At 38.7% G+C, this 13,211-nt stretch overlaps 2 protein-coding genes across 20 annotated transcripts in view; both read left to right on the forward strand.

Annotated features, from left to right (window-relative positions):
• The window catches only part of LOC121659170 (muscular LMNA interacting protein), a 105,967-nt gene extending 104,704 nt beyond the window's left edge, over positions 1-1,263 (forward strand). For all 5 annotated transcript variants that reach the window (XM_042017040.1, XM_042017039.1, XM_042017038.1 and 2 more), the window contains one exon: positions 940-1,263. The gene's annotated coding sequence lies outside the window, so the exon portion shown is untranslated. The remainder of the gene's footprint in view (positions 1-939) is intronic.
• A 7,056-nt stretch (positions 1,264-8,319) lies between these two features.
• The window catches only part of TINAG (tubulointerstitial nephritis antigen), a 132,262-nt gene continuing 127,370 nt past the window's right edge, over positions 8,320-13,211 (forward strand). For 14 of the 15 annotated variants that reach the window (XR_006014129.1, XR_006014132.1, XR_006014134.1 and 11 more), the window contains exons 1-2: positions 8,320-8,800; positions 13,038-13,101. Coding sequence is in view for 2 of the 15 variants with exons in the window: in XM_042016682.1 (XP_041872616.1) it covers positions 8,431-8,800; positions 13,038-13,101 (434 nt within the window). In the remaining 13 variants the exon portion in view is untranslated. The remainder of the gene's footprint in view (positions 8,801-13,037; positions 13,102-13,211) is intronic. The other variant, XM_042016679.1, reaches the window with a different exon arrangement.

Consider the following 13,211-nt stretch of genomic DNA (forward strand, 5'->3'; position numbering starts at 1 on the left):
TTCCAGAATGCTGTCTTGTAGCTCTAGCACTATAAAACTTTGCCATTAATTACTTTCTCAATGACATGGACAATAGGCTTACCCAATTTACAAATAATGCTCACTTGGGAGGACTTGCAAGCAGCATGGAAGCCAGGATTTTAATTAAAAAAAATTGACTTACATTACAAGAATGGCTTGAAATAAATATGATACAATTGGTTGAAGAAAAATACAAAGAAATATGAAGGGTACAAACAGAAAAGGAATGACAATAATACTGCAGGTGAGAACATGAGGATTATAGGGGAGGACAAACTAAGTCTGAGTAGAAGAGGTGATGCATTCAGGGAGAGGTTGAAAGGAATACTTATAATATGATGAATATAATTACTCATTTTTTTTCACTATTAGTGCAAAATCCGTGGCATAGGATGTGGGAAACAAATGGAAGATTTAGAAAAGATGTAAATACTTCAGTGTCTTCACACAGAAGATAAGAAATAAGGACAGAGAGAGGCACAGCAGTTTCTGTCTCTTCATAATGGACTATTATAAAGGATATTAGTCACTTTTCCATCTTTCCTGAGAGCAGGAGAAAAAGAAATAGGTCTAAATTTCAGGGAGAGAGATTTAGTTTGAATTTGAACAGTTACAGCTCTGTGAAAATTTAAGTCTTAAAAGCAGTTTACCTCAGGCTGCTGCAAAGACGGGCAAGCTTCTCACAAAATAAATTTGGTCTGCCAGCTCTCATCTTCTCCCACAGCTAGAGCACAAAGGAGGAGACTGAATAGATCTTTAGGGTTGGGGTTTTTTTCTGTGAAACTATGAATTCTATTTGTTAGCCAGATCATCAGGTTGTATAAATTAGGAAAACTAAGTGACCTCAGTGTGTGTTATGCATCTTACTAATCTGTATTTTTGACAAATTGTGTTCATGCAAAAATCCTTCTTTTGCAGCCCCAAATTAGGATCAAGAGCTAAAAACCATATTTTGAAGCCTGTTTCTATATTGAGAAGGAATCCACAGCACCAGTCTTATTTAAAGCACCATTTTAAAAATAATTGCTTTCGGTATGCTAGTTGCAAGGCAATAATAACAATCAAATATTCTTTCAAGAGATAATCCTATGTACTAGCATAATTAACCCCAGAGGCACACACATGAATATGGCATTTCCTGAAGTGCTTGCTGGTTTAAGAGATGCCCAATATAACACAGCATATTTTCTTTAGAAATAATATAAATGTTGAAATTAAATAAAGCTGTATTTTTGTTGCAAAGTGTTTTTTGTGATTCTTGTTTTTACTCTTGTAAATCTGGCTCCATGGGTTTCAGATCGCTGAGAACAAGTGCCATCATTGCTGGGAAAGGAATGCTCCTGTGTGCTTAACCTTGGTCACACATTTTGCTGCCACACAGACACTTGTATTTTGTGAAGTAGTCCAGGGATTATTCACGCTTGCGTCAGCACCCACAGCAGTCAGCAGTGAACACGCACAGCAATTTTCCCCTGCCATGCAAAATTCATGGCCCTTCTGACCGTGCCAGGTGCAGAATTACCGTCTGCTCTCCTGCACACTGAGAGGAAACACTGCTTTCCAGTTTATGCTGCTGGGTTTTTGATCTTGTGCTGCTACCACAGGATGTTTTCCAAGCCTGGATCTTAAATGTTTTGCTTTGAAAATGCATTATGAAAGTCTAAGGAAGCTGGTTGTCTATGCTGGCATAAGTTAACTGAGTTCTCCCCAACCTCTTGGTCCTTTGAACCACAAGGCACCCCACAGGGGACTCTGACAACATGCTCAGGACCTTTGCATCGCAGCCCTGTCCCAGAGTGCAGGAGCATTTTATCTCCTGATGCATTGTGATTAAGACTGATATCTTAACGAGAATCCCTGCTGTTTTCATTAAAATCAATGTGATGAACTATTTTATGAAATACTACCATAAGTAAAAACATGAAAATTAAAACCAGTCTAAATGGAATAGTCCATGGGCTACTCAGCCTCTTGCCATATTGGACCTGGTGTGATTTTAATCCAGCCTACTTTTAAGCTGTTGGACTCTGGAGCTGTGAAAACGGAAGAAAAGGTCAGCAGTCAGTAAGTCTCTCTCTCTCTAGGTAATATATTAATTTGTCAGAACATTCTGAAAATATTGCTACACATTTAAGAGTGGTGTTTTTTGTATTACTTTCTTTCTCAATGGAAAAATAACAGAAGTTAACTGTATAGACCTTGTGAATTGCATACCTATTAACCTGGTGGTGGAAAAAAAATTTGAAAAAGCATTTCAGTGAGTTCAAGAGAGAGTTTGTGAGGTGAGAAATCAACACATACAAATAGAACAAAAAAGTATAGAAAACTTTAAAAAATAGATAAAAATTTCACATATATAAGCATATCTATAACTATAAATGTGTTAAAAATACTCTAGAAATTGTAATAGATCTACCCACCAAGGACCTAATAGTATTTCTTGTTTCCAGTAAGGCACTGAAGTGGGAAAAATTCATATTTAAAGCCATGTGATCTGTGTAATTCTCAAAGCCTTAATCTGCTTTCCTGCCCATATTTTTTCAAGGCATTTGTTTTGTACTGAATTTGTTCCAAGTCCAAATTTCTTTTCCTCTTGAATTTTATTTTTGTGGAGCCCAAATCCATTCTAGCATGTCTAGCTGAGAGAATTGTTCACATGGCTTAGTTTTAAGTTTAAATTAACCTATGAGATAGAAGCCCACAGGTGAAAGGAACACAAGCAAGAGAAAGAACTACTGAGATTAGAGGAAGGACAAAGGAGAAATCCTTTTGTTGACCTTTGGGTTTGTGAGTTTGTTGATCTGTGCATAATTTAAGAAACAGTTTTGCTCTCTGTTCAAACAGCTTCCATCTACAAATGAAAAATGAGATTATATTGACAATTACAGTGTAGAAACCCTATCCTGGGAAACAAATGGAAAAAGTATTAAGAGAAAAAAAACTTTAAGGAGAGATTATAAAGAGCAAAACAACATGAAAGTGATTGCTTTTTCTGAAGTACTAGAAAATTAATGGATGCTGCTTATTCAATAGTGTAATATATTCAGTCCAGGTTCTGATGCCTTTACCCTGATTTTAGTAATTATTTTCTGGTAAAATACACTTTTCCATCAGAATCAAAACGACTGCCCATGTTTAGTGAGGGCTTCTGATCCCCTTTTTGCCTTAACTTCTCTTGCAGTCTGATACTCCATGTTCGCCACCCCCCCTCATCCACCCCACGCATGCTTGTGATGTTTCTTTTGTTGCTATGTGCTACAACTCAAGCTACCTAGAAAATGACTTATTAAAGTTGGCCCAAGTGGTCAGAAGGGAAATGTGTCCAGCACAAGAGGTGTATTTGGAGAGTGACATACTTGAGAAAATCTGGATGCTGCATCAGAATAAGGACAGCCCTTGGTCCCAGGGTTCAGCTGGCTGGCACCCAAAGCCTGGTTTGGTGTGGCACAGCTCTGTGGTCTAGACTCAGTTTTAATGAGAAAATTGCTTAAATCTCTGGGAGTTCACAAGCTAAAGCTATGCATAATGAGAAAAGTGAAACAAAGAGAAGGATTTTGTTAGGATGGTAAGAGTAGCAACTCAAGGACAGAAAAGGAAAAAAAAATCTGTACCTTAAGGTATAAAAAAATCCTTGAAGGCAGAGAATCAGAAAGTGGCAACTAGACAACACGGAGGATCAGCCTGTAAAGGGGATTAAGATACAGACTTATGAGAAGCAGCTGAGGGAGCTGTGGGTGTTTAGCCTGGAGAAAAGGAGGCTCAGGGGAGACTTTATCACTTTCTACAAATACCTGAAAGGAGGTTGTAGCCAGGTGGGGATCAATCTCTTCTTCTAAACAGTAGGTGATGAGAATGGCCTCGAGTTGTACTGGGGGAGGTTTAGATTGGACATTAGGAAAACATTTTTTCACTGAAAGGGTGGTCAAGCATTGAAATTGGCTGCTGAGGTAAGTGGCAGATTCACCAAGCCAGGTACTCTTCAATAGGTATGTGGATGTGGCACTTGGGGACATGGTTTAGTGGAGAACACAGTGATAGGCTTAGTGATCTTAAATGTATTTTCCAAAATTACTGATTCTATGATTCTAAGATTGGTGGGATCAGATAGGACCACACGATTAAGATGAATGCCGGTATGTGCATAACTTCTTGCAACACCAGCACAGTACCTTCTGAGAGCTCATACTGACAATGAAATACAGTATAATCCTCGTCTCCTTCACCTCTGACTGGTTGATGAGGTTTGGGATTGGCAAGCTCACAGTAAACATCACCTCTCTGAAGCTATATGCAGCCATGCACAGGTTAATATGTTCACAATAGTCTGCACTGACAACATAACAAAGGTGGCATGTGGTCCATCCTGGGGTCACTGTCAAAATTTCCATGCCTGATTGTGTTTCTTGAGAGGTTCCTATTCATGTATGAGCCACAATGACTGCTGCTAGCCGTTCTGTAAGTCCTAGTGCAACACTGTTTAGGAGAGCACCTGCAGCTGTATGACTGCATGGACACTGTGCTGGGGCATGCACAGGGTTCCCCACTCTTCACAGGTTCACTGGGCTGAGCCCAGAGTGGGCTGACCTTGACACAATGCAAGAGCACAGCTGGCAAGGAGAATGAGATAGCACCAGCTTCCTCGAGGTTGCCCGAGTGATGCAGCTGGTGTGGGAAACAGGCACGGTCAATTACGGTGGTGGGAAGAGTGAAAAGGCTGTGAGGGCATAGCAACCATTTAATCATAGTAATATACCATGCAGCATACATATGTAACACCCATAAAGTAATTTCCTTTTATCTGCAGTTGTTGACTCTGAATTCTTGGGCATTCATGTGTATGAATCTCTGTGTGTGAGGAATGGGATTTCTTTGGCATGTACAATTTGGGTCAGTTGTTCTTCCTCTACTTCCAACCCTAAATCTGTTGATTCAAATATCTGATGAATTGGGAGAACTGGTCCCAGAGACTGTAACAAGTCACACTGTGACATGACTCAGACATCTGATGAAATTTTTCACATAAGAGACCATTATTTTGAGTTACATGTAACCTGGATTAGCATCGTAAGAGTTGAGATAGGCAGCCCTGACATTTTGAATTAGAAGTGGCACTGATTGCTACCACACCAACAACCCACAGCAGTGAGCTGCCAGGCTCTTGCCAAAAGGGTGAAGGCACCCCCATTCCTATGCCTGCTCCAAACATACAAAGACTGAATTGACAGTGAGAAAATCACTTTAACACACAGCTTGTCTGTGCATAAACACATCTAGGAGCTAGTCATTCACAATTTGGGAGAATAAATCCTATTCTGCCATTAGTACAAGGTACAGAGAATACATTGTGGGATAACACTTTTGTTGAAGTAATTTTGCTTTGAAAACTTCTACTGCCTTGCAACCATTAATAAAAAAGAGTAGTAAGTATAAAATTGTGGCCATTAGAAATCAGTGATGCATTCTGTGCCAGGAGGCACCAGTTAAATTTCCATTTGAATTCAACAAAAGGGATGGACTGTATCATTGCTGAGTTTAAACTGGAGACAAGCAATTACACGGATTCTCTGATGCACTGAGTTGTGCCTCCTGGCAAATGACTGACCTGGGGTGTGGTGTCGTGGTTTCTTCCTTGACTTGTCAGGTGTCCCTTCATTTTCCTGGCATAAGGTCACAGTACTGCAATTCCCCCTGCACAAGGCTTGGTTCCCATCTGCGTGCAGCAGCCATGAGAAGGGAAGGTGTCACAGTTGCCTGATGGGATGGGCTCTGCTGTCCATCCTGGGAGCCACCTTCAGCACCCGGTCTTGCCAGCCACTGCTATCCTACCCTTCTCTGAAGGTGCTGAGATTTTTATGATGCCCAGTAGGCTCAGTCAGACAAATTAGGACAACTTTTGAAAGAAAGGCTATGAAATAATCCTGAATCAGCTTCAAAGAGTTTCTTGGCTTTTTTTTATTTTAATGCCTTTTTTTTTTTTTTAATTTTTTACTCCACCAATCATTCAGTGGTATTAATATTTGAATTCTGGCCAAATGTGTGGTGTTTTCTGAAGCTCGAGGGTAGACATCAAAGACTGCTGAAAGAGGAACTAGACATATACTTTTGCACTTAACTGTGCTAACTAGGACTAGGACCCTAACTCAAAATCTTAGGAGACCTGTTGTGCTTGGTATAGGCTAATCTTCAAGAGAGAAAAAGGATCATGTCTAACTGTTCCTAAATTGTTACAGATAATTCAATGCATGCTTTCACACAGTGAAGACAGAGCTGCTTGGCTTACAGTGGAAAAATACTGAAAAAACCCCCATTTGCTGAAGCACAGTGGAATAGTTTTGTGGGGTTTTTAAAGGTTTGAACACAAGCCATCAAGTGGGAAAAATGGGTTGTATCAACTTTGTTGGAAAACAAAGGTGCTTAGAAACACAAGTTGATTTTTGTGTTCCTTTAAAAGAAATCTAACTCCTGTGTAAATGAGCTGAAGTGATTTCCAAGCAAATTCCTTGCCTCTGTTTTATCATCAGCAGGTCTTTAAAGTTAAAAAGAGATATGCCTCTTCACTTAATCTGACTGACAGACCTTTACCACATACGGCAGCTTTTATTCTTTCTTATGCTTCCAGAGCAAGGAGATAACTAGATAAAAGTATTTCTGAAGATTTCTAATGCAAAGGAGATTTGAATTTTGCTAATGTCAGTGCAAATCAGAGGTCATTCTCTTAGAGCTGAGAGAGCTGCACAGGCATAAGGAAAAGAAATGAATTATAATTTCCAGAGAGCACTGTATCCATGAACAAATCCTTTCTCATCTCCCTTATATTTGTTGCATTATAGCAGTCAGTGGCAGAATTAAGGTTGTCCAGATTTTTCTGTTATTAACAAAACAATAAAAAAAAAATCAGAGCAAATTTGAAGGCTAAGATTTATGTACTATTAATGTGATTACCTGTTGCTGGCCTTGGCCTTTCTGTTATCTTTCACACAGAAGATTGCCTGCAAAATAAAAATGGTGCGGTCAGATGTAATTTTCCCTCATCTGTAGCTCCTTAGTTGTGACAAAAACAGTGTAGGAGGCAGGCCCAATAAAAGCACTGCTGGTAAGATATTGAAGACTTCAATATTTGGATTACAAGCCCAAATATATAAACATAGACACACATTTCCTCTTAATGCCTCTACCGTTCATGGCAATGCATCCGCACTGGCTGTGCTTTCAAAAGTAGCTGCCCTTTGATGCTATGCCTTCCCAAGCAGCCCAGCTGAAGTCACAAAGGGAAAACTCCCCTTCATTCCCTAGAAAACAGCCCACCATCAACTTCTCCAGGTTCCTCTCACTTACTAAGAAATGGAGACAGAAGGATGACTGGTTTTTACCTCTGCTTGTTCAGCTTTGGAGACTTAAATTGTTTAGTCCAGATTTGAAACTGTGGGTGGGTTTTTTTATTTTGATTAAGCCTTATGTGCTATCTCTGGTAGGAACTTCAAAGTTCTTTGGTACTTTTTTCTGAATCTTTTAAGTTTTGGCAACAGCACCACGTATATTGCTTTAGGCCCTCTGTTCAAAAACCTGGAGATTACAGATCAAGTAGCAAAGGCTTTCAGACTTCTCCTTCATATCTGCTCTGGTTTTTTTGTGCATTTATAAATACAGCCATTTCCTTTTTAAATAGGAATGAGCACTTATCAGTGGATATTTATTATATTAATTAGAATGACTGCCAAGTTCATTTTGACTACAGAAATGCAAACCTTAAAAGAATACCTTTGAGTAATAGTTTATGCTGAATATCACCTGATGTTTTTTCTGAATTTGCCCATAATAAAATCAGTGAAAAAAGTGAAGCATATGAGGTTAAGCTAGATCACTGGAAATAAAATTGAAATGGGGGATGCAGGATAAGTTTACTCCAGTGATGTAACCCTGCTTATCAGAAAGCATGAAATACAATCTAAATGTTAAAGATTTTCTAATAATAAGGAGAACATGCTGGTTATAGGTACATGAAAAGAAGGAGAGCTTCCTTTGACAGCATCACTTGTTCCTCACATTGTTTTGATTTTAGAAGTCTGAAGTATAGAACTAAAATACTGGACTGTGTATATTTTGTATGTTCTGAAACTTTAGTATAAACTTTGTCACTTGCAAGAGATCGCACCCCAAGTTTCATAATGATGAATACATACCTGTGACTCTGTTTTCAGTACCTCTGTATCTTGGGCAAATATATCAGTTTACAACATATCTGACTAATAATTAACACATACAGAGTCTTCCTAGAAAACCCTAGTCTACAGCTTTCTGTTCAGATTTCTTTCTGATTGTTAACTGGAGGTACTACATCTAGAGTAAATGAATGTTTGCTGAGAAAGCGAAAGACAACAAGCCCGAGAAAAGGCTTCTAGAGGCACAAGAATGCGGCGCAAAATTCAGATATTGCTCTTATACTGCATTGCAAGTGAAGTTTCGATGGCAAAGCAGCTTGATTCTAGAAGAAATTTCCCCCGAGGACTTTACTCTGTAGAAGACAGGGGGTCTGCTAAGTGGAACAGGATTAAAAGGAGTCCGTATCAGGGAAGTTCCTGCAGGATACGAGGCTGTTGCACAGGAAGAGATGATGACTGCAGCTTTACCATTGTCTCCAGGGGAGCTATATGTTACTGTGACCAGTACTGCACCTCAGGCTCTCCTGGGCCTGTAGACTGTTGTGCTGACTACTGGGATGTCTGCAACCACCCTGTGGAGCCCACCAGGTCAGAGGAGCCTTGGCCACCTCCAGCATGGGGTAAGTTGAGAGAAAATGCTCAGTTGGTTTTAGTGCATCACAGTGAAAATATATATAGAATTAGAATTACCGATTAATCCTTAGAGTGTATACATCCTGAAAATGTCACTAAAGATGTGGACAAAGACACTGAGTATGACATTGCAGTAAGAATTATACTTGCTGTTATTTCTTTGTCTCTAGGACATTAGCATTGATTTGATTATATTTCTCTTGGACAGACCCTTTGTTTTACTTGAAACTTCACAGAGAATAACCTCATTGGGTCAAAATTAGTGTAATCTCAACAAATTCAATAGGGTTTCACAGATTAACATGAGGTGAACAGCAAGCTCTAAATATTTGTGTCTATCAGTACAAACAAATCATCAACAAAACTAAGGGTTATCCTGAATGATACTGCCCTGAGGTGTTCTGCAGTGGTTTTGATGCAGCATAGCTTTCACTTTTTCTGGAAACAGCTCAGGTGTGGGACTAAATGAGGGGGTGTGCTTAGAACAAAGAGTAGGTGAAGGGATGCGTTTAGAACAAGGATTTGTGTCATATTTTAGTTTCTTACTAGTTAGTTTGCAGTGGAAGTCCCTCCAGAGCTACTCTAAACTAAGTCTAATTATTTTTAGTACTAAAGATTGCAAAAAAAAACCCCAAAACATCTGCAAAACAGCTGGTCCTCCCTTGGATAGTGGAAAGGCCAGATCTCTGCTGGTGAGCAAAATACAGTATTGTGGATTTTAAGACTATGTAGCTTCTTACTGTCAGTGCACCAAATCTGGCCAAAGATGTAGAGAATGTGCCAAAGATGTAGAGAATATACCAAAGTTTCAAAAGCCTAAAATCAACAAAATAATGCTGTGACTTTTTAAAATTAACCATCTCTTTGCAATAACCTTGCTGTTTGCAGTTCAGCACTCAGAACACAAGCTCTTCAGGAGGCTGTGCTCTTAGGCTCGCAGCCAAAACCTGATAAGTGGGAGTGACAGAAATGCTGCAAAACAAATTTGATTTTCCAAAGTGTTTCTAACTATCTAAAAGAATGTTCTAGAACTCCATGTAAATAAAGACATTTCCTTCATTTTTATTTGTTCAGTGGTGTATATTATTTTCGAGGTGGGGTGTTTGTTGCAAGCTCTGCATAACCACATAGTTGCATTTCTGCTCCGGAGCTGACAGCTGGTGAGTCTACTTTGGCAAACTGTCTCATGGATTTGGATCACTACAAAACCTGCAGCAGTTTGCCATGTAGTCACTGCCACAAGTCTACCACTAAAAGGTAGAAGTGTAACAGTAGCTTTAGATAAGGCAATAGGTGAGGGGTATATTTTTATTGCTTTTAATCCAATATTTTGCATTTGTGTGTACTGTTTTGTAACTCCTAACATACCTGCCAGAGGTAGTAATTATATTTACAGTATTCAAGTACCTTTACTTGTCCTATAGATGACTTTATACTATTTTAAAATATGTCATCTCACAAAAAATCCTGGTTCTCTGGTCTTTAAAGTGATGGAAAGTCTGCAGTTTTTAAAAATCTCTTTATTGGACATTCATTATATAAGTAGATAAAAGGGTAAAAGTAGAATAATAAAGCCAAAATAAAGTGGGGGGGAGAAAGTAACAAACAAAATAATCTCTAAAGAATCTTTCTAGAACTGAAATGTCTGAGGAATTGGAAAGAAAAAAAGGTGAAACAAGTAGGACTGAATGCCTGAAGATTAAGCAAATCAGGAAGCATACTGAGAAATGACATAAGTATGTTAACTGACTTTTAGCAACTGACACTACACTTCTACCTTAGACTAAGGATTATTTAAGCACTTGAAGACCACATATGCCACACTACTTTTTACCTGGAAGATCTTGATCTTTTTTGGTTGCCCGAGGTTTTGCTCTCAAAGCCTCCTGAATCACATTTCTTTAAATAAATCAATAAACTGAAGTGTTTTACATGGGCTGGAATGTACAGCAATAAAACTGCTTGGTGGTTTATTTCTGGATCTCCACATATTCACTGACTTAGTGTGCAACAGAAACAAGCTACACTGTGACTTCTTCCATGGAGGTGCACCATGCTGGGGGTCAGTATTGATTTAACTATGTGGAACTGCTTTGACTCTGCCTTCATAAACCCAGCCTTCAGTTTATTTCTATGGCTTTCATGTGTAGTTTCAGAAGAAACTCCAGATTCATGCCTTAGATACCAAGTGGAAGTTCAGGATCTTTTTATTATAGTAGTGTTTTAATTTTTGTTGTTAGAAGAACTTTTTGAGATTTATCTCAGGACTGTATTTATTATTTATTTTATCTCTTTGTTTCAATTAGTCTGATGGTACAAAAAGCCCTGTCAAAATCCACACACCGGATCTCACCCTGTTGGTGGTGTAAAAGTGACGTCCAGTGAGTTTGCTAATTGCTTTTACATGACAGTCATGATCTGACCTACAAGGGAGTAAACCTGAAGATATTTCAGTGACAGAAGTACTCACACCAATGCTGGAGGCAAATGAAATGAGAACCATTAAGGGTATAAGAATGTTGGACTGGGAAGGAAGTCTCCATTTATCAAATGTTCTTCTTTCCAATAATGACTTGCACATCATAAAATCCCATTCACAAAGTCATCAAGCTGCATCTTCAAATTAATTAATTTCCCACTTAGTGTATTAGTATTCTGACCTAATACATTCAGAGCCAGACAACTTTGCTGTATTCTCATGTGTCTTTTAGCTTAGATATCTCTGTTGTCTCACTGGTGCCTCAGGCAGTACTCCTGGCCCTCAAAATATTAATTGGGCTAGGCTAAAGAAACTGAATGGTGTTAATCTTCAATTCCCTAGGCATACATCATTAGAAAGCTGCTTCTGTACTGGTCCAGGTTTGCATTTTATCTTGGGCACAGGCAGTGAGCCCTGCCAGCAGAGCTCCACTGAGGGTCTGTTCCACCTCTCAAATGTTGCATCAACATTTTCTTCTCTTGATATTTTTGAAATATCTTGCTTGATCCTCCTTCCAGCTACTGTCTGATGCTGACATTGTGACAAACTGTGACAAACTGTGGCGCTTTGGTAATTTGAGTATTCACTGAAAAACACCTCAGCTCTTAGCTGAAGTTGGATTAGAGCAGACACTTTGGGTCTCAGACTGCCTCAGTGGAATTTATTTTACCTGTGCTATCTCTCATAGCCTAATGAACTACCAAAAGGGAAAGAAAGGCACTTACAGTTAATACATCACCTCTACTGCACTTTGTTATGAAATTATGTAGGGCTCAGAGTGTGTGCTTCTGTCCTGGCAGTGAAGGAGGCACAGGCAGCTGAGGCGTACATGTGTGCGTGTGTGTCTGGGCAGACAAACTCCAGCCCTGGACATGAGAGGGGCATGATCTTCCTCACACTGCTGGTGGGGGGAAAAGCGTGGTATCATGCAAATATGAAGTCAGCACTGTGTTAAATCTTGAAAATGGAGGCAAAGGGAGTCCAAACCCTCTCAGCAGGGGAAGAAACCTGATATTTGCAGGCTCACCTATCAGAACAGACTGGAAAACACAGACCCGTGTGATAAATGTACAATGTTTGTTACTGACTCAACCCAACACCCTGTGCAGGCATTCTGGATCATTATTCTACTGAAACTTTGACAATCCAATGCAGTGATGAAACTATTTATGTGGAAGATATTGAAAGACACACAAAATCTTTTCTAAGTGAAGTGTTATCAAATAAAAAAAGTGAGAGGGATGTATTTTTTTTGAGAACTCACCACTCAATTTAGGTTTTATAGTGGGTTTTGGAGGGTGTATGAAACATACATTTGCCTTGAAATGTAATTGATCTGTCTGTTTTTCAAAGAGGAATTAATCTGGCAAGGAAAAAGAATTTATTACAATGGGTTTGGAATATTCACTAGTTTTTTAGATTCTATACCTGTAAAAACTTATTTCTATTTTAATTGCCAATTAGAAAATAACTTTTATTAGAAATATTTTCTTTTTACTACTGGAAAATAACTTCATTTGAAGAATTTTTTTGAAATTTATTTGTAAGAGTAATTCTTCACTGGGTGTTTTAAATACTTTAAAATGCCTTCTTTACTTGGAAGAAACTGGTACCATATTGCTGACTTTCAACTAAATAATTCAAGCATAGTGCATACAACCAATTAATACAATAGTAGCAAGAGTTTTCAGTAATTCACTTGAAGAATTATTTTATTTTCACACATCTATATGTTATGTTGGCAGGTTGTTATAAAGATGGCCGATATTACGGAGAAGGAACAATAATTAAAGACAACTGCAATTCCTGGTAATGTTTCAGAGAACAGCAAATTGAATTTTATCTAGCATATGTCACGAAACAGTAATTAATGTAGAGAGCATCTTGAAATTCATATTAAAAATTTAATCAAATCAAAA

Source organism: Corvus kubaryi, unplaced genomic scaffold (assembly GCF_017639235.1).
Source record: "Corvus kubaryi isolate FWS band 111438036 unplaced genomic scaffold, C.kubaryi_AGA036_p1.0 split3-73, whole genome shotgun sequence".
NCBI lineage: Eukaryota > Metazoa > Chordata > Aves > Passeriformes > Corvidae > Corvus > Corvus kubaryi.